General features: G+C 31.9%; 1 protein-coding gene across 11 annotated transcripts in view; it reads right to left on the reverse strand.

The window, feature by feature from the left end:
* Positions 1–19,807, reverse strand: part of EndoA (SH3 domain containing GRB2 like, endophilin-A) — a 316,532-nt gene that overhangs the window by 12,865 nt on the left and 283,860 nt on the right. For 6 of the 11 annotated variants that reach the window (XM_085815416.1, XM_085815417.1, XM_085815419.1 and 3 more), the window contains 3 exons: positions 11,148–11,296; positions 6,798–6,932; positions 685–925 (listed from right to left, as the gene is read on the reverse strand). In XM_085815416.1, the coding sequence (XP_085671542.1) occupies positions 690–925; positions 6,798–6,932; positions 11,148–11,296 (520 nt within the window). In that variant the 3' untranslated portion in view covers positions 685–689. The remainder of the gene's footprint in view (positions 1–684; positions 926–6,797; positions 6,933–11,147; positions 11,297–19,807) is intronic. The other 5 variants (XM_035365719.2, XM_035365724.2, XM_035365723.2 and 2 more) reach the window with 5 other exon arrangements.

Consider the following 19,807-nt stretch of genomic DNA (forward strand, 5'->3'; position numbering starts at 1 on the left):
CTAATACAAGGATCCGTTCTTCGCGTCACTCCACATGCACGTGACGTAGGCAGGACGAGTCTTTTTGCTGAGAGGTAAGGTAGGTATGTAGTTCACGTGTGGTATACGCGATATTCTTTGGTTTTGTTGCGTAGCGTTTTTTTCAGATGTGTTGCCACTATTAAAGTTCCAACCCTCGTACATTACGCTGAATGAAACTCCTCCTCTGTTATTAATAATTCCTCTTCAAAGGAAGAAGTTACGACTCTACAAGGGCTACAGTACCTCAGGACAAAATATTAGTATTTACTTAATGTCACTTCAGATTAAAAAACATATCAGTCAACAGGATAAATAACTTCAGTAACATACAATAGTTTGAAAGTAAAACAATTTCTTTAGCACATACTTTTCTATCTATGCAGCATGTTTTTGACTCATCTGGAGAATTCTTTCTAATGTTGCAATTCCTTCCTGTGCATCATTAGAAATATTTTCAATAATTCAAGAATTAAAATATCAGCTTGCATGCTTGTTTATTAACCATTAATAACACAGTCTATAATACAAAATGCACATATTTATATATGATATCAATAAGCATTTAATATATAATTTCTAAGATGAAAATACCTAACAATATAATCTTGTGTATTAAAGACTTAATTTATCAAAAAATAAAGAATTAAAATCTTATTAACTTACCCCATTTAAGGCAATGGCACTAAGACTTGAACATAGTTCACAGGGAAAAGGCCTGTTCGATTATGTATGGTTCCTTCAAACCAATTATCGTCAACACGATTAAGTAATGTGATGATTTCACCTTCTTTAAAAGGTAATTCTGATTCACTTTCTGGTACAAAGTCATACAGGGCTTGACAGCTGGGTTGTTGCAATGTAGGGGTCCTGGCTGGAGAACGAACAGGAGAGGGTAGAGGCGAAGCTGAAGAACCATTTTAACACACATACTTTACAATAAAGTACAGAAAACAAAGAGAATTTTCTGACAGTAACCTTACCAGATTGACTACTAGTGAAATTAAAATTTCTTTAAGTGATCAGTTAATGTTGAAATTTGAAAATAATGTAATATTAAAAAAAATAGTAATATGTTTTGAATGATGATAGCGTGAGATAAAATTTTACTATCTGCTATTTAAATTCTAACTTCTTAGCTCAGCAGAACAAGAGACTAAAATCATACCAAGAATACTGTACACTTTGCCATACAGACAAGTACTCTTTGGCATCTCCTACTTATCAAAAACCAACTAAATTAAATCTACATTATCAAAAACCAACTTAATTAGCTTAACAGCATAAAATAAGCAAAACAAACTAGACTTAAGTTTGAAAAGACAGAACTGTTAAAAATTCTACTGCAATATTTAGCAGCAGCAAAAAAAAAAAAAAAAAAAAAAAAAATATACAACACTCTTTATATCTGCATTGTGTATGAAACATATTAAAGTGGAGTTGGAACGATACAAAATTATACTGAAAAATTGACTTAATTTTTGAAAAGCACCATCAACTAACTCATTCAAATTCTTTTTCCCTTTTTGCATGCACGTAATTTTTGCAGTACAGTTCACAGTTCTACAGACTTATTCTGTTCCTGCTAAAATTAAAAGTGGGGAAGGGAGAAAGAAGGAAAATTTATGCAAACTTTCTCTTTAAAATGGAATAGTTTGATTTAAGAGTCTTGTAATGTAAATTCTTTATCAAATCCCCCCCCCAAATCTTAGGTTGCACCTGACTTCAGTAAGGAATTTTTTATATTTTTTATTTACAAATTATTTGGATTCATATAAATAACTTTATATTTATAAATTAATTTTAATTATTAAAGCATGAAATAAAATTCATTTAATAATTAGATTCATCTAAAAACTTTTTTACATCAATTTAAGAAATATTTATTTATTACAATTTAGTTACAATAAAAAAAGAGCTTCAGTTCTACTGTAAAAGGATTGAATAATGATGACAGTGTTATTTTTCAGAAAAACAGCTATTAAATGAAATCATTATTAATAAAATGGAATAAACAGATACATATAGCATTTAATAATTCAATCTGCATTTTCATGCAATGCTGCCTTTCCTATTATAACATATAATTTTCTTTTTAAATTATCGTTTTATATCTGCCTATATTTCAATTTCATCTCCTACTGGCAAGATATTCCAAAGCCTGCCATTGCCCTCTTCTGAACTCTCTTCTACTCCACTCTCTTTTGGCTAGTGTTTTCTAGATGCTGATTTTCTGTAAAATCACTATCAATGCAGCCCCCATCTTTGAAGCCTGGACCCTTCCCACTGACTTGTTTTCCCATTAGATTACCTTTTAGTGTATATACATGATTTCTGATGCGAGTCTCAAAGGTTTCCCATTAATTTTTCTGTCTTTCTCTGACTTTTTATGACCAAATGAAACAATTTCTCCGATCAAACACAAGCCGTATGAGCAACTGAAAATTTATTGAAAAGGGTTTTATTTATAATACAAAATAAAATGAAATAATGAAAAAATCAATATTGTATTTATTACTCTGAAACAAATGAAAGAAATATATATATTCAGGAATAATGCTTATAAACCAGTGAAAAAAGTACGTAAGGTTTCTTTAAAAAGGAATATAAAACACTCAAAGGATAACTGTTCATTTCGAAAGAGAAATTTATAGCAGTACATCATTCGCAACATATCAAGTGATGCAAATGAAAGAGAAAAATTTATAGTAGCACAATACATTCATTTCTCACAGCAAGTTGTTTTTAATAACAAAAATTTTCATTGTGGAATAGTTATATTTACCACCTTATTATCAGGCGATGCTGCAATGATACCAGAACTACTTTTAGTTGATGAATAGATCCACTTACTGCCCACTTCTCAAACAGTGGGAGACAGCAAAGATTAATGAATCTGATTTTGCCACAAGGTACGTAAATTGCACATGTAGTGAATGCTGAGGCTAAAGTTCCAGCATTGAGCCCATTACTGCACATTTTTGCCAAAATGAGGCATGTTTACAAGATAAAACAATTTTAGCTAAGCATTATTAGCAGAACTCTAAATGTGCACCTATTATTCCATGCAGAGTATTAAAACTGGAAAAGAACCAGTGTCTTGTTTCTCAGTGATAGCTATAATGAAAAGGTTTGAGGATAATGGAAACATTTGTAAGAAGCTTCCCCCCCCCAAAAAAAAAATACTGCAGTTGAATAAGTAGTCGAAAAAGAGACCAACACAAAATCAGCAGCTTTCGTGCATGGAGTAGACACACAGTCTACATGGAAATTTGAGACAAAGTGGTACTTTGTATGAAACTGTACAGTAGTCACTGAATTCTCAAGATGAAATCTTTACAATATCTAACACATACGTGAACTGAAACTATCTGATTTAATCCTTTAAAGGACACTGGTATATAAAATATACTATATGTTTATCAAATTTTTAAACTCCTAAAAATGGTAATTTTTCTACATTAAAAGCTGTAATAATAAGTTTCTAATGTTTTCTTTTGATTCTAAATGTCAGAACTACCCTATGAATGGTCAATATTTTGCTGTTATGAAATTAATATACTTCATTCTAAGATATTATGTTTGAATATTCATAAATTCTATTGGAGAGGGAGAAAAAATTCAAAATATGCAAATATACAATGTACACATGTTGAACCTTATATATATTTACTGCATTTCAGTCAGAACTGGTAATTAAAAAGGGATTATTTATATGATTTTAAAACAGGTATATAAAATATACTGGCCCCCATACTGAGGGTATTAAGAGAATAGATTATCCTTCTCTACTTCATGAGACGACAAAATTTTATAATATTATAATTGTTTATGATTAATTTACAAGTTGCTCAGGATTAAATTTTATATTCGTGGGAGCATGGGGAGTTTACTGACCTTGTGCTAATAATGAATAAAGTACCTTAGTTTCCTTTTATTCTTTGCTTACTCTAGACGAGTTTCTCATTCGTCTCTGTTTAGCTGAAATTTTAATTTCATTACTTTCCCCACAGAAAAACTCATCAATTTCAAAATTGTCATCTGGATTGAAAATGTTACACAACTGTAGGAGTTCAATGTGGCATATTAGCCCGAAAAATACACATCACTTGGTATTTTTAAAAACACTAAAAGGCAGCGAAAATGAACAGAGATGATTACCTAATTTTTTTCATGCAGAGGTCATGCAATTTCCACAACTAGGCTGTGAAAAGATCACACAAAAGGAAAGTTCACTTGCAAACACAAAAAATAGGAATGCACTTTAGGTCTGTCTCTTAGGGAATGGAAAAACTACTGATTTGAAAGCATGCTTTTATGCTTTAGAGTATTGTCTTTATTAATTTCAGATAAGAGACTAGGGAACAAAAGGGTTTTTCCCCTGTGTTAAGATACAAGTAGGTGATAACATTTACAAAATAGTATAACCTATGTTTGCAAAAAAGGTTTGAAAGGCGATTCCACAAGACCCATGGGCCTGATAATTGAAAAAAAGAAAAAGGCCTTCAAGGTGTGTTAGTACTTTACCTCTATTGAAGAGATATGAGCAAAATTATTTATTACTACCTTATTTAGCGAAAAGTTTAAAAGGGGCCCCTAGGAAGTCAAAGGGGCTAAAAATCAAAATAAGAGCTTTGAGGTGTATCAAATAATAAAATGTCTAATGGCTATTCTTCCAGAACAAAATGTTATATTACAAATATTTACAAAAAATTAAAAAGTGTGCATGGGGCAATACTTGGTATCATAGCAGGAAGTATGCTTTTTTATCTCTCATATAAAGCATAAAATATAATAACTTCAAAAATGTAACTTCAATTTTTCAGCTGAGTTGCAGGGTTTCATTTTTCAATTTTCTATTTTCCAGCTGAGTTACATCTCCTTGTAACATTACACTAGTTCAGTTACAGAATTATACGGTTTGCACATGCAGTGTTATATTTGCTAAATTTTTTTCATAAAATAATAATATTCAATTTAAATCACTTTTAAAAGCTTTTTACCTATATTTTACATAAGTATGTTCAGCTGAGTTGCATAATCAAAGTGCATAAAAACAAATTTTATTTTTAAAATTTTAAATTTCTAGTGAAATTTTAAGTTTTTGTCTTCAGACTTACATAACTATATTCAAGCACCTATTTCTATACGACACACATCAAAAGTACGAAAAAACAGCTTTAAAATCAAAAATTAACAATTGGTAGCTACCGAGGAAAAAATAGGCTGAAAGGGCTAAGGAGACATCATGAATTTGCGAACTGGATTTTTCAACACATGGAAAACAACACAGAATGGCTATTAAATATCTTATGAACTTAGGAGGCACACCTTTTTCAATTGATGGAAGTGTTAATGCTTACAAACTGCTGCATTTGGGGGGGGGAGAGATTCCAGTCACTATAGTGGAATCCCTTTCCATCAGCTAAAGATGACAGTGTAATGCATTTTCTCTATGTCATTCATAACAGCTTCCTTTTACTTTAAAGAAGTCCATATCAATATATTTCAGACAGTTTATGCCATTGGTGAGTGTTATATAGAGCTTTTAGCTACAGTATATTTTGTTCCTGCAAGAGAAGCAAGCTCTTCATTGTGTAACCTTTACAAAGGATGGAACACATCTGCACATCACAAGTCTTGTCAAGTACCTAACTGCAATAGACTATCCAATGACCCAGTCACTCACACCTTGTAACACTGGATAATAAGGATACTTGAAGTCACAAATGTACAAAGCTGGCACAAGTCACAGGCCATGCAGAAAGAAGCTATTTGCCATCATATGCCAAAAATCTTCTTTGATGTTGAGCAAAGCATCATGTCACACCTGATGGCCACCTCATTGAAATTTATAATCCTAGCTGTATTGCAAAATGTGCTGCGCCATTATGCAAAATATTATTCTGCCTATAAATGTTTCCATTTCTTAATAAAAATCTTGTCTTCTTGTGAATTTTCATGAAAAACCACATTATGCCACTGTCACGACTTTTCCACAAATTATTAAACTTTTATACTGTTACTTTTACATCACACAGTGCATTACTCCTATGATGCTTCAAAATCATGGTGAGAAGCTAAAAATTATATAAAGCAGAAAAAGGTATTTAGCGTCATAATGATGTACAGCTATAAACTGTAGTGACATCTTAAATACATATTTTTAAGTTCTGCAGGTCAATTATACAATTAAAGGATAACTTAGGGGATAATGTAAGTTACATTACTAAAGGAGTGAATGGCAGTTCATCAACAGGTGGAGAATAGAGTTATGAAATAATAAAATTGTATATGAAATGAAGCATATAAAATACTTTCTGCAAGGAGAGGGGAAAGATTATAATAATACTTTTTACCTGTTTCCTTTACAACAAGAAGGATTAATTTGTTTTATTAAATACGACTTAAAACATGAAATTTTTAGTTTAAGAAAATTGATCTGCACTATTAAAAAAAAATCTGGGTTACTTCTCTAAAAATTTTAATTTCCAGAGCTTTTCAGGAAAGTAAAAACTCTGTCCTCTTTTAGAGAGTCCCTGTATGCATTTAATTATTCTCTCTTTTAGTTCTTTGTAGAACTTATATTGTCCCTCATAATACAGGGAAGGGAGAAAATAAGAATTATAGATTTTTCAAAAAAGTGATTTTGTGAAAAAGAGTTTAAACAATTGTTTTTTATAATTACACGTCTATAACAAATATATTTTAGTACATAATTAATAACAAAATGTTATAAAATTTGTTAGTAAAAAGGAAGTATTAAAGAACGTTAGTACCGTTAGGAGAACGATTAGGAGAGCGACCAGGTGAGGCAGTTGCAGATTGACCACCTGCAGTAAGGCCCCCAAGAAAAAGAGGTTTATGAGGAGCATGTTCAACAGGAGTACTGGCAGGAGATCGTGCAGGAGAAGCTGAAGGAAATTACAGGATTTTAGAATTATCTCAATATAGTCTCTTAAGGTAGGTAAAATAAAACTTGTTTTATTAGTTTGCTTTCTACAGGAAATTAAGCATACAGTTAGATTTAAATCTTTATTTAAAAATGGGACATAAAAACGAAAAAAAGATAGAGAGAAAAGAAAAGAAAAATATTTCTTATGTTTAGAAATGCTTTTAAAAATACATTTTCTTTTCAGCAATGGCATTTCAAAAATTAAAGCCCATATTAAAATATAAAAGGGAAAAAGACTTTTTAATGGACTGATGAAGAATTCTGTACTACTGGTGTAGGAAAAACACATCCTTACATATATTCCTCAGCAATTAAACTGCTACACTATGACATAATCCATAGTATTATGAAAATTACACGCCTATTAAGGAACAAACAAGATGCATTACTGTTCATTTGAATTTGACAACTGAAAAATAGGTTTTTATTCATTAAGAGCAACAATATAGGCATTTATTCTGAACATGTGCATTAAGAGCAACAATATAGGCATTACTTTGAAAGATATATCACAAATCAAAAGATTACGCATTGTGTTACTTAGAGTGTACTGCAGAAAGCAAGACCAGCTAGAGCACACAAAAAGTCAGATTAGTCGGAAGGAGTCTAGACGAGAACTTTTGTCTAACAAGGTCACATATGGTCTTTCAGTGACAAATCTGGAGAACAAAGGCTACAGTAAGATGTCAACTACTTTGGTTTGTTAAAGGTATAATTAACTGTGAGTGCATGTACAAGGTAGTCAGAATTAAAACACCCCTATGAGCTCTCTATACATCAAACTACTGAGTGTTAAAGGCTCCAAAATTCTTGAACATATTATCAAGACATGAGGAAGCAGAGTAAGTAGAAAAAAAATTAGTCCCAGAAACACCAAAACAAACATAAACAAACACTTGAAGTATGGAAATTTTCCTTTTTAATATTTATTGCTGATATGAAAAAAAGATAAAAAAAAACTGAAGAAACTTAAACTATCATTGTCACTGCAATTTCACACTGTAAGCACAAAAATTTGCATAAACCCCTGGTTTGCAGTTACTGTTCTGGGTATCTTCTGGGCAAACTGGAGATCTTACAGTTCAGGTGGGTCGAGGACAAAAATCAACTTGTCCAAATGTCATCGAAAATGTTGCCACTGCTATTGTTGAGCAATCAATGGAAAACATTGTCGGCTGTAGTAGTTCATGTGCAGTTTCACAGAACTTGGGTCTTCCCTACTGTACAGTGCAGAATGTATTGAGGAAAATGGTGCAATTTTACCCGTACAAAATCCATCACAATCAGCAGTTGCTGCCCATCGACAGGGAGAAGCGATTGACCTTTGCATTGACATTTCTGGCTAGAGTTGAGTGGATGCATTGTGGTCATGGCAGATTCTATGGAGCAATGAAGCACATTTCCTTTTAAAAGGAACAATTAACAACAATAACTGTCACATTTGGAAAATCGAAAACCCTCGTACCTTCTGAGAGATTCCACTTCACTCACTTAAGAGTTACAGTCTGATGTGCATTTTCAGACACATTCATTCTTAGACCTTTCTTTTTCAAAGAGGGTACTCGCAATGGCCCTATGACATGCGCCATGATGGCCAGGAGGTACCAAAACATGATCGAAAATTTTGTTGTACACCAAATCCAACAGCACCAATATCTTGATTCAATTACCTTTATGCAAGATGGAGGACCTCCACACATTGGACTTTGTGTATGGCAGTTTCCTTGGCAACCTTTTACTAATGATACAGTAATTAGTCTTGCATTTCTGACAACCTGGCCATCTTGTTCTCCAGGTCTTAATCGCTATGATTTTTGGCTGTGGAGTTACTTAAAAAATCTCTTTTATCGGGGATGTCTGGTAGCCTTGGAGATTTGAAAGACAGTATCACTCTGCATGTGAGGAGCATCTCAATTGACCAATTACGATCCACAGTTGAACAAGCTGCAGATTTTACATCTTGAAAAAGGGAACACTACCATATTGAGCAGCTTCCCCTGCATCGATAAGGTCTTATGATATGAATGATGGGAAAATTCGAATAAAATGTGTTAGAAATGTGTACTTTGTGTCTTTTCAGCATATTTTCTGTTATACAGGGCCATCTATCGGTGTTTCTTGGACTAATTTTGTTTTCTCGTGTAATCCGTATCCCCATGTTTTGAATAGTATGTTCAACAATTTTGGAGCCTATACACTCAGTAGTTCAATGTATACAGAGCTCAGAACAGGGGTGTTTTAATTCTGACCACCCTGTACATTAACCTACTGGAAGTCAGGTTTAGGTGGGTTTTGCGTATATAACAATACAAAAGAAGCCATAATCAAGTCAATGCACTTCCATGCAGTTAAAAGCGCCTCGAATGTTTATTCTAAGTATTGCCCTCGATGGTTCCAGAGCATTCTTTGACCAATATTTTTTTTAAAAGGTCCAGGGAGACTCAACAGGAAAAAAGAAAAGAACATTTTTTTTCCATTTAGATGTTTAGTTTTATCCTAGTTTTATCTACATTTCTACCATTTAAATGTTAAGATCTGAGTTTGCAGTTCCCATGATTGGCAAATGAGGCTCTTCAGTGCACTTTCAAATACAAATAGATTTTGCAAATTGTATGACCAATAAGTCAAGTCATTTTATTCAGTTTTTCAGTGATGAGTTTTAATAACTCATCATTTTACAATGCTCAAATTTTCTTCCCAAATGACTACCAGATACAAGCATGAGCAAATCAGTATCTCAGAGCTCAATGATCCTGCTTTTGTCCATATTCAAGTGTGATTTGACTCAAGTGTATGATATAGCATGAATATCCTCCAACACTTATTAGTGAATTTTTCTTCATAAACATTTCAAACAGCTCTAAAAATGCAATTAACACCAACAAATTCTATTTACTTTACATATTATAAATCATCAGCCATGAAATAAATTCAAAGCATTAATCATTTGCGTAACTGAGCTGCTTTTAAAAATTCTGGAGTTCATATAAGTTTACAGATTTTCATTCACAGGGTTGTAATTCTGGGTTTTAATTTTTCTAATCTGAATTTTTTGCTTATACACAGTGACATTTTTTATTTGTAAGTGTTCTTTCAAAACAAATTTCTGGAAATAACAAATAGATTATAAAATACATCAAAATTAAAGATAGAAGTCCACATATGATATGTAGTAACACAGGAATTCAGACACATACTGATGCTTTCAGTCCCAGAAATCAAAAGATATGAGCATCAAAAACACAATTTAAAACTTCAAAAATTTTATTTCAATACTCCGATATTATAGCATTTCTGATTTATCTAAAGCTTATAGGATGTGAATGAATATTTGCAAAATCTTTATACAAGTTTCAACTGAAAGAAAATTTCTGCCCTAATAACTTAAATGAAGACTCAGTAAAATTATATTCTATATAAATAGAATAGCAGAAAAAGAGCCATTTAAAAAACAAATCTATTTCAAGAAATTACAATCACTTGTCTAAAATGTTTTCCAAAATAAAACTACATAGATAACTATTATTTTTGACATTCAAATTACTTTAAATGGAATTTTTAAATTACTTCCTTTCAAAAAAAATATACTTTAAACTCTGAATTGAATTAAGCTACACACAAAGAATATTTAAATTAAAAAAACAAATAGACAAGAAATATCAAATGTCAAAGCTAGTGCAAGTTCAAAATAACATCTATAATATTTAAATAAACAGTAATCCATATTTCTTGAAACAGTTTTGCCACAAGATTAAATTAATTTTTTTTAAATTCACAAAATGCTTAATTTTTTTGTCTTACTTTAATTTTTGATTATACTTAAAAAAGCAAGTTAATAATAGATAAAGCTATAACAGCAAGTTTATAAAAGCAAAATAACATATAAAACCTTATGCATGCTGATGTAAACTGATTTTCATCTTTTAGAATAACTTTTGAAGGAAAAATCAAATACACTTCTTAATACTGAACCTCACTCACACATCCATGCAACATGATTAGAAATTCGTACAGACAGAATGAGACAAGAGTATTATATTTACCCACAAATGAGCTATAATAAAGAATGAAAATGTTGTGGTGGCCAAGCACACAGCTGAAGGAAAGCACACAGGCAAAGAGAATGAAAAGCTAGGGCAGCAACTGCTGGCTTTGAATTAAAATAACTATTTACCTTTGATAGTAGGGATTACTGTACCACCATTAATATTACCTCCATATTCGACTTGTGGAGAGATATCATCATGCAAGGAGGGTATATTTAATTCATGAAGTTTCTTAGGTTGGTATGTTTCCTTTGGACGATTTGCAGCTTCATTTCTCCTAAATTTTATAAAATCAGTATAAGACAGATTTTTATAAAGAAAACTGAATAACCTAAATACAATAAGGTATCCTAAATAGATAAATGCAATAGTTATTGTTACACAACATTACAAACTGAGGTATTAGGTTTATTTATTTATATTTCTTCAGAAAAAAGACTTATTAAGTTTGTCTAAGTTTTTACATCTCAGGTCATATAATAAACTAAACAATTTCTAATAATTATGGTTAAGTCCATATAGTCAGGATATTCATTTCAAATATTTTTTTCTGAGTTAATTATAACTAAAATTTGTCCTCAGATATAATACATCAGTTTTTCAGCCTGAAATTCAATGATGGAGAGCTCCATTTTCTCTGAAGTTTTAAATTAAGTTTGATAGTAAATATCATTTGCCGAACAGTCAATTCATAGCAACAACACCCTCTTTCGTTCATTCAATAACTTTATGCTAAACAAATTCGAAAATGTTACATTTACATCAAGAATTCTAATGAAAAACTGGAGCAATTCTACTACAGATATTTAAAAAAAAAAAAAAAAAAAAGCATCAATAATAATGAAAAAAATGGTTAAAAACAATTATAGAGAACACCAAAATTCCTCGCTGTTTATTAAATTAAAAGTCTGTGTTGAACTATGACAAATGACAATATACTTTATAAAATTCAATGTATCCAACAAATTAGATCATTTTGCACTCAAGATATCTGATTTTTCCGTAAAAGCCTACATTTTATATGTTATTATACAAAATTCCCACATAATTGATTTCTTTCTAATAAATTAGTTACTACAAATTTATTTGGAAATACAAATAACTAATCACTTACACTGAGGCACTTATTAAATTAACACATATCCTTTTAGCATGTTGGCTTAAATTTTAAGCTGTTGTTATGAATTTTGTATAATGTGACATGAACAGCTTCAAGAAAAGTGAAGCTCTGTCAGAAAAATAAGATTACAGGGGCAAGTCTATTTAACACTGGGGTACATGACCTCGCTAAATTAACAAGCTATCGACAAGCTGGTTAAATTTTTGATGTTCAAAAATCACAAAAAGTCTCCAAACTTGGAGACCATTTGGCAATATTTTGGTCCCTTGTCTCAATATAACTGTAATAGGTACTGTGATTGAATAACTGTAATTTGATTCCTATATATAACTGTAACCATATTCGGTCCTAATATGTAACTTATATGCCTCCCAGTAATCTCGAGAAATAGAAGGTACTAGAAAATTCTTGGTGGCTGGGAAAAACTATATTAGACCAAAGAGAGCATCAGTTCTCAGTTTTTTGACTACAGAGTATTTAGAGATCTCTCTTCAAGCTTTATTCTTTAGATGCACTCTGCACTGCGAATCTGTTTAATGCTCTTAACCGCTTAACAATTTCTTTCTTCCGTCATATTATGACAAAAAACAAGCATATTTTTTATAAACATTTTTATGAAGAAATTCATTATATAAACCCAAATCAGCAGTCAGAACTATTACAAGTATTGAAGTTATTGATTTATGCTAATTTTTATTTTCATCATAAAAGGCACACTTTTCCTTAAGGTTGGCTTTTTTCGAAGAAGTAAGCGAACTAGAAAGAAAACTTTACAAAAATAGATGTCAGAATTTAAAATGTTTTATTGTTATTACATATCTGTTCGATTCCAAAGAAAAATTATTAATATCAAGAAAGAAGGATTATTAATATCAAGTTCACAAAAGTTCCAAATTTGCATTAGATTATTTATACTTTCCGTTTCTTCATCACTAGAGAAGTCAGACAACAAATTGTCATTACTTCCAGAATCATTCAGTGAAATTTCAGATTCACTATCTGAGTCAATATCAGAGTTATCTTCAGTTATAAGCTGCTCATTATCATTCATTTCTTCCTTTATTATAGCTCCAAATTTAAAAGAAATAGTATTCGCAGTAGTCGGAACACCGAGCTAGTGAAAAGAAATTTCGTGCCTTTACTTGCGTAAAAGAATTCAGTAAAACCTAACCTCGAAACCAGTTTGTTTGCAATTCTAACTTTACTGGATTACTAGTGCCATCTGTTAGAAACATTATACACTAAGCAAGCAAAAAATTTGGGTAAATCAGTGTATTAGACTAGAAAAAAATGTTGCCCGAGTGCTGCTCAGGAAAATAAATAAAGTGCCATTTCCAAGTACCCAAACGGCGTTCGTGCGAAACTAGGAAATGGTTAATCATCTGAAGTGATAACTAGAGATTGTGGTTTATCATACTGAAAAGAGCTGTAAGAATAATTTTGTGAAAAGTTCCTGGCAAGACATTTTGATCTGTAGGCCTGCGGCAAAACAATAATGGGCTTTCTAGAACGCACTCCACATTCAAAACGGTCTCTTGTTTCGGAAGTTCGAATCAGATGACTGAAAGGCATTCCATTGGCAGCTGATATTTCCAAGATCTCAAATGTTCTTAAATAATTACACAGAAGTGCAACAGGAGGACACTTCGGAATAATGAAGACTGAGAGCACTTTTACTGCAGTAATGTGAGGGCTGATGTGCAAAAGTGAGGCCAATTTTGCGATGCTTTGCGGGTAGGAGAAAGAAAACAGCTGTGAGAAACTACAATGCTACAGCGCAAGAGCCCATTTTGAAGGCATTGCCTCGGATATCTCAAAACCTCTGCCAAGAACTGTTGGTGGCAACAAATACATTCTTGCTGTCATTGATTATTTGACAAAATGGCCTGAAGTGTATCCTATCCCTGATCAAGCAGCTGTCACAGCAGTAGATATAATGATACAGCACTAGATTTCTAGGTTTGAAGTGTCTTGTCTCTTTAGTGACATTCCGATCAAGAAAGGAATTTTATTTTAGCTGTAATTAAAGAAATCTGTAAAATACTCAGCATTGAAAAACTCAAACGAAACCTTCACATTTGCAGTTAGACAGCATGATACAGAGGTTTAATTGAACTATCCTTAATAACCTTTCACTGATTGTTTAAAGGAAACTACAAGACTGGGATCAGAAGTTACCTCTGTTCTTAAATATAAATCATAAATTAGTATGACTAAAAATATTTTTAATTTTAAATATAAACATTACCTCAAATATAATTAACTTTTGTTATATTATATGTTTCAATTAATATATCAGCTACATTAAATTTTAATTAAAATTTTAAAACAAGTAGTTTCTTAGTTAGAAATAATTCATTTTCAAAATATTTGTTTGTCAAAGCATGTCAGATAACCACCTTTTCACAGCCACTACAATTAAATAAGATGATTTTTATGTTAGTTTTTCACCTAATGAGGCATTAGCCCAGATGGGTTATTATTCTTGAAACGACATTTTGCATTGTATCACTTAAATGCAATGTATCACTTTTCAAATTGTTGCCACCAAATATTATTGCCATGTATTATATTTAAAAAAGCTAAATAATGAAGAATCTGCATAAATTAAATTTCTTGCACTGTGAAAAAACAACAGTACCTATAGTCATCAATTTTTGAATAACATAGTCCTCCACCCAAACCTGGGCACCTGAATTTGGAATTTTCAATCTGTTTTACTGTCTATTTCATATTTTGTAAAACTTAAATGAATTTTTGATTAAAAAACTCACAATTTCAAAGCAAGCAGTGGCAACATTGTATGGAAGAAAACATTTTTTATCTCTAGCATGCAAGATTCTCTATCAGAAATTCTACAGACATGTTGTTTTAAAATATTTTTAGCCCAAAGTGTAATTAGCTCAAATGGTCTTGAAATGAAATAGCTGTCTGTAAATGAAAAAAATGCCCGTTTGGGCCCAATATAAAAATCTGAAAGCTTTCAGGTGAGATGTATCTGCTTTCAGATTTTATTTTGATTTGGTTGTTGTTGTTATCATTACTGTAGTAGATTGTGCATTGACATATGTGCTCATTATTTTACAGCATCATTCTTTTCCCCAGATCAGAGAATTGAAGAGTTGCTTTTTCTTTTCCTTCACCCAACTGGTCAGAAATTTCAAAAGTAATTATGAAAATTTAGCTGAAATTTTAATTTTCTTCCATTTTCTTGTAACACTCATTTAAAACCATGCGACTCACCACATTGAATGCTATTGTTTTCAATATTTATATGCTTTTTCTTGATGTAAATAATAACAAGTACCATTTCGTAACATAAATTGAAACAAGCACTATCATACTGTTTGGCTCTTTGACATGAATTGAAACAACCCTTGTCATGCCACTTGGCTCCTTTCCATAAATATATATTTTTTTTAGTATACCTAGGTTAACATAGCTCTACCTTCTTCATAATGTGCAAAGATTGAGTGTGACAGATTAAAAAAATTAAGTAGCTAAGAGTGCAACAACACTAAACTTCAGTCTTCTAGAAACACTGTTGTTAGAACAAAATAAACTGGCTATTTATTAAAACAACTTCATGTTAACTGTTGAGATATTTGTAATCGCATTCTTACTGGTTAAAAGGAAATATAGCTTTCTGTCAAGTCCGAAACATTCATTAGCTTTCAGCCAGGTCCGAGTTATTCTGAAACTTAAATCTCATTCTATATGTTACTTTTGATTGGTTATTTATTGTGTCTTGTTTATGATTTGTTAAACCATGATCTGTTATAAAGTTATATATATGACCTTTGTAACCACTTATCGTTGCTTAGTATTATTCTGCCTGTACTTATTTATCTGTGCTATTGCTTGTACTTAGTATTATTCTGCTTGCATGTAACTCTGCGTATTACTCTGCATATCTCAGTAATAAATATTTGTTTTGCGAACCACGGCATTTTCTATGTTTAACAGCAGAGCGTGGTTCCTTCAAAAGTTAGAACTCGCTGATAGTTTCCCTAATTGAACCTTCAGTGTAATAATTTATCGTTCGCGTGATTTTGATTTGGTATATTGCGAATGATGGCTTTTTTTCGGAGGTGAAAGGGAAGCTTTTGGTGTAGCGCCATTTGACGGTGTTAATAACTTTACTGTTTGGTGTCGAAGAGTTCGAGCAGTATTTACGGCAAGAGAATTGGATACGTTTTTGGAAACAGAAGCAGTTGCGGACAGAGTTGCAGATGTTTTGAAATCAAAAAAGGCTTATGCCTTAATACTTGCCCTTCTAAGTGATAATGTAATTGCTTCTCTTCAATGTGAAGACACTGCATGTAAAATATGGAAGAAACTACAAGCTACGTGTAGTGCTAAAGGTGCAGTGAGTCAAATTTTAACGCGTAAACGTCTAGCTACCATAAGGAAATCCAAGGATGTGTCAATGAGACAGCATAATGAACCTGGTGAGTAGTTTACGCGTCCCTGGCTCTGAAGTAAGTGATTTTGATATTATTATTTACATTTTCATGTCTTTTCCAAAAAAATATGAAAATATTAAGGCATCTCTACAGAATCAGCCAAGCAATAATTTAAGTTTAGATTTTGTTACAAGTAGACTTATTGATTGTGAATCTCTCACGTTTGATTATAAAAATGAAAATAAGTATTCTAAACCAAATACAGATAACTCTGTTTTTATTAGTGCTCGTAAAGAATTGTTTTGTACTTATTGTAAAAGAAAAGGACATTCTATTAAATTTTGTAGGAAAAAGAACTGTGTCTGTCATAACTGTGGGAAAAGTGGTCATTTTAAAAGTGAATGTTTTGATAATTCTAAAAAGCAGGCAATTTCAAATAGTAATAAGTATGCTTCCCCTGCAATATCTTTTATGGCTGGAAATCTTGTTCATGATCAATTTATTATTGATTATGGTGCAACTTCTCATATGTCTTCTCACAAGGAATGGTTCACCTCAATTAAGCCTAAGACTGGAACTGTTAAGTGCGCGTCTAAGTCGGCGGTTTTAGAAGTGGAAGGAATTGGTGATATTTGCGGTAAAACTAAGAATGGTATTGAAATAATGTTAAAAGATGTTCTTTACGTTCCAAAATTAAACGGACAGTTAATTTCTGTTAAAAATATTGAAGCAGCAGGTTTGAGCGTAATTTTTAAAAATGAAATAGTTTATATTGAAAACAAAAACAAGCGTTTTAGATTTGGATTCTTGGATAAATGCGGACAATATTTTAGTGATTTTTCACCAAATTTATTTACAGCTTTAGCAGTAAAGAAGGATGATTTATGGCACAGAAGGTTAGGACACTGCTGTGATCAAAAATTAAAACTGATGAATCTTCCTGCAAAAGAATCCTTTTGTGAAGTATGTGTTCGTGCCAAACAAAGTGCTTTGCCTATAGGAAAGGGTCCTCGCATAAAAGAATCCAAACCGCTTTTAACTATACACACTGATATATGTGGTCCAATAGAACCTCAAACACTCCATGGGGAAAGGTATTTCATGACTATAATTGATGACTATTCGAGATTTATGGAAATCAGACTGCTCAAAAGAAAAAGTGACATTGCTGATGAACTCAAGCTATTCTTTAAATTGAATCCAACTGTTGTAAAACTGCGCTGTGACAATGCCAAAGAATATGTCAGTGGAGAATTGCATGAAGTTGCTAAAAGAGCAGGTGTAAAAATAGATCCTGCACCTCCCTATACACCTTTTCTAAATGGTGTTGCTGAACGAGCAAATAGAACTGTACTGGAAAAAGCTAGAGCAATGATACTTGAGGCAAAATTACCAAAATTCCTTTGGGGTGAAGCAGTACTTACGGCTGCTTACATAAATAATCGACTCCCAAATAGTTCAATTGACAATCATGTTCCTTATTTTCTGAAGTATGGTGAAAATCCTGATTTAAAAAACATGCGTGTATTTGGCTGTGATGCTTATACTCTAGTGCCACCATCGCAAAGAAAGAAACTAGATGAAAATTCTGTCAGAATGATATTTGTAGGTTATTCCACAATGGGATATTGTTTAATGATTCCAGAAACAAGACGCATCATTGTTTCCAGAAATGTTAAATTTAATGAAGAAAAGAAGAAAGTAGAAAATCAAAAATATATTTCCGATAGTTCTGATTTGAGTGAAAATGACAATGATGACATTAAAAATGAAGACAAATCAATTTCAGACACTGATAACGGCGAATTAAATGCTGCAAATAAGAAGGAGGAACAAAGAAAATCCTCAAGAGAAAAGAAACAGCCAGTTAGGTATCCTGATCCTGAGATTTACCAAGTAATGTTTGCACAAAACACTCTGACATTTGAAGATATTATAAATCTACCACAAGTAGAACAAGAACCATGGAAAAGAGCTATGGACGAGGAAATGAAATCTATGGAAGATAACGACGTATGGGACCTACAAAGTTTACCCCCTGATAAAAGAGCCATTTCCTGCAAATGGGTTCTACGTAAAAAACGAGATGGAACTTACAAAGCGAGGCTTGTTGCTCGTGGTTTTATGCAAAAAGAAGGCATAGATTATACAGAAACGTTTTCTCCAGTGATTAGTATGTGCTCTTTACATTTAATCCTGGTAATTATCAATAATGAAGGTCTGCAAACTTTTACTTTAGATGTCAAGACAGCTTTCTTGAACGGTAAGTTAGATGAAATCATCTACATGGACCAGCCAAAAGGATATGATGATATGAGTGGTAAGAAATGTAAACTTAAAAAGACTTTATATGGTCTTAAACAGTCTCCTCGACAATGGTATCAGAAATTTCTTAATTTTGTTATTAAATTAGATTTTAAGCAATTGGACTCTGAACCATGTATTTTTATCAGAAATTTAAATTGTAAGAAAGTAATTATGGCTCTTTATGTAGATGACTTATTAATTGTAGGTTCAGATGTAAAAGAAACAAATATTATAATATCATTGTTATCAAATGAATTTAAAATGTCAAAATCTGTAAGTGTCTCGGAATTTTTGGGTATGAGACTGAAATTTGAGTCTGGTTGTTTATATTTAGATCAGAAACCATATATTGAAAAATTACTTGATAAATTTAAAATGTCTGATTGTAAAACAGCCCAAACTCCCATTCAACCAAAATCTACAGCAGCTGATTTTCAGAAAGGAAATGCATTTCATGGCCCATACAAAGAATTAATTGGATCTTTACTTTACTTAGCATATATCACAAGGCCAGATATTATTTTTGAAGTAAATTGCTTGAGCCAACTGCAGGAGCATCCTACTGATGTTGCCTGGTGTGCTCTAAAAAGAATTCTTAGGTACTTGAAAAACACCTTAAATTTAAAATTGATATACAAAAAGGGTGATTTGGAAAGGGCAAACTTGTGTTTGTATGTAGATGCAGATTAAGGGGGGGGGGAGATACTCAAGATAGGAAATCAATTACTGGTTACTTTATAATGTTTTTCAAACTATCCTATTATGTGGTACTGTAACAAGCAAAAGTGTATTGCACTTTCAACAGAAGCTGAAATAATTGCTTTATGTAAAGGTATTCAAGATGTTTTATGGATAAAAAATGTAGTAAATGAAATTTCCAGTGTTAAAAATGTTTATATTTTTGAGGATAACCAGTCATGTATCAAAAGTATTGTTAATGAAAACTTTTCAGGTA

This window comes from Stegodyphus dumicola, chromosome 4 (assembly GCF_044657685.1).
Source record: "Stegodyphus dumicola isolate Sdum_Otavi_A_Nest chromosome 4, ASM4465768v1".
Taxonomy (NCBI): domain Eukaryota; kingdom Metazoa; phylum Arthropoda; class Arachnida; order Araneae; family Eresidae; genus Stegodyphus; species Stegodyphus dumicola.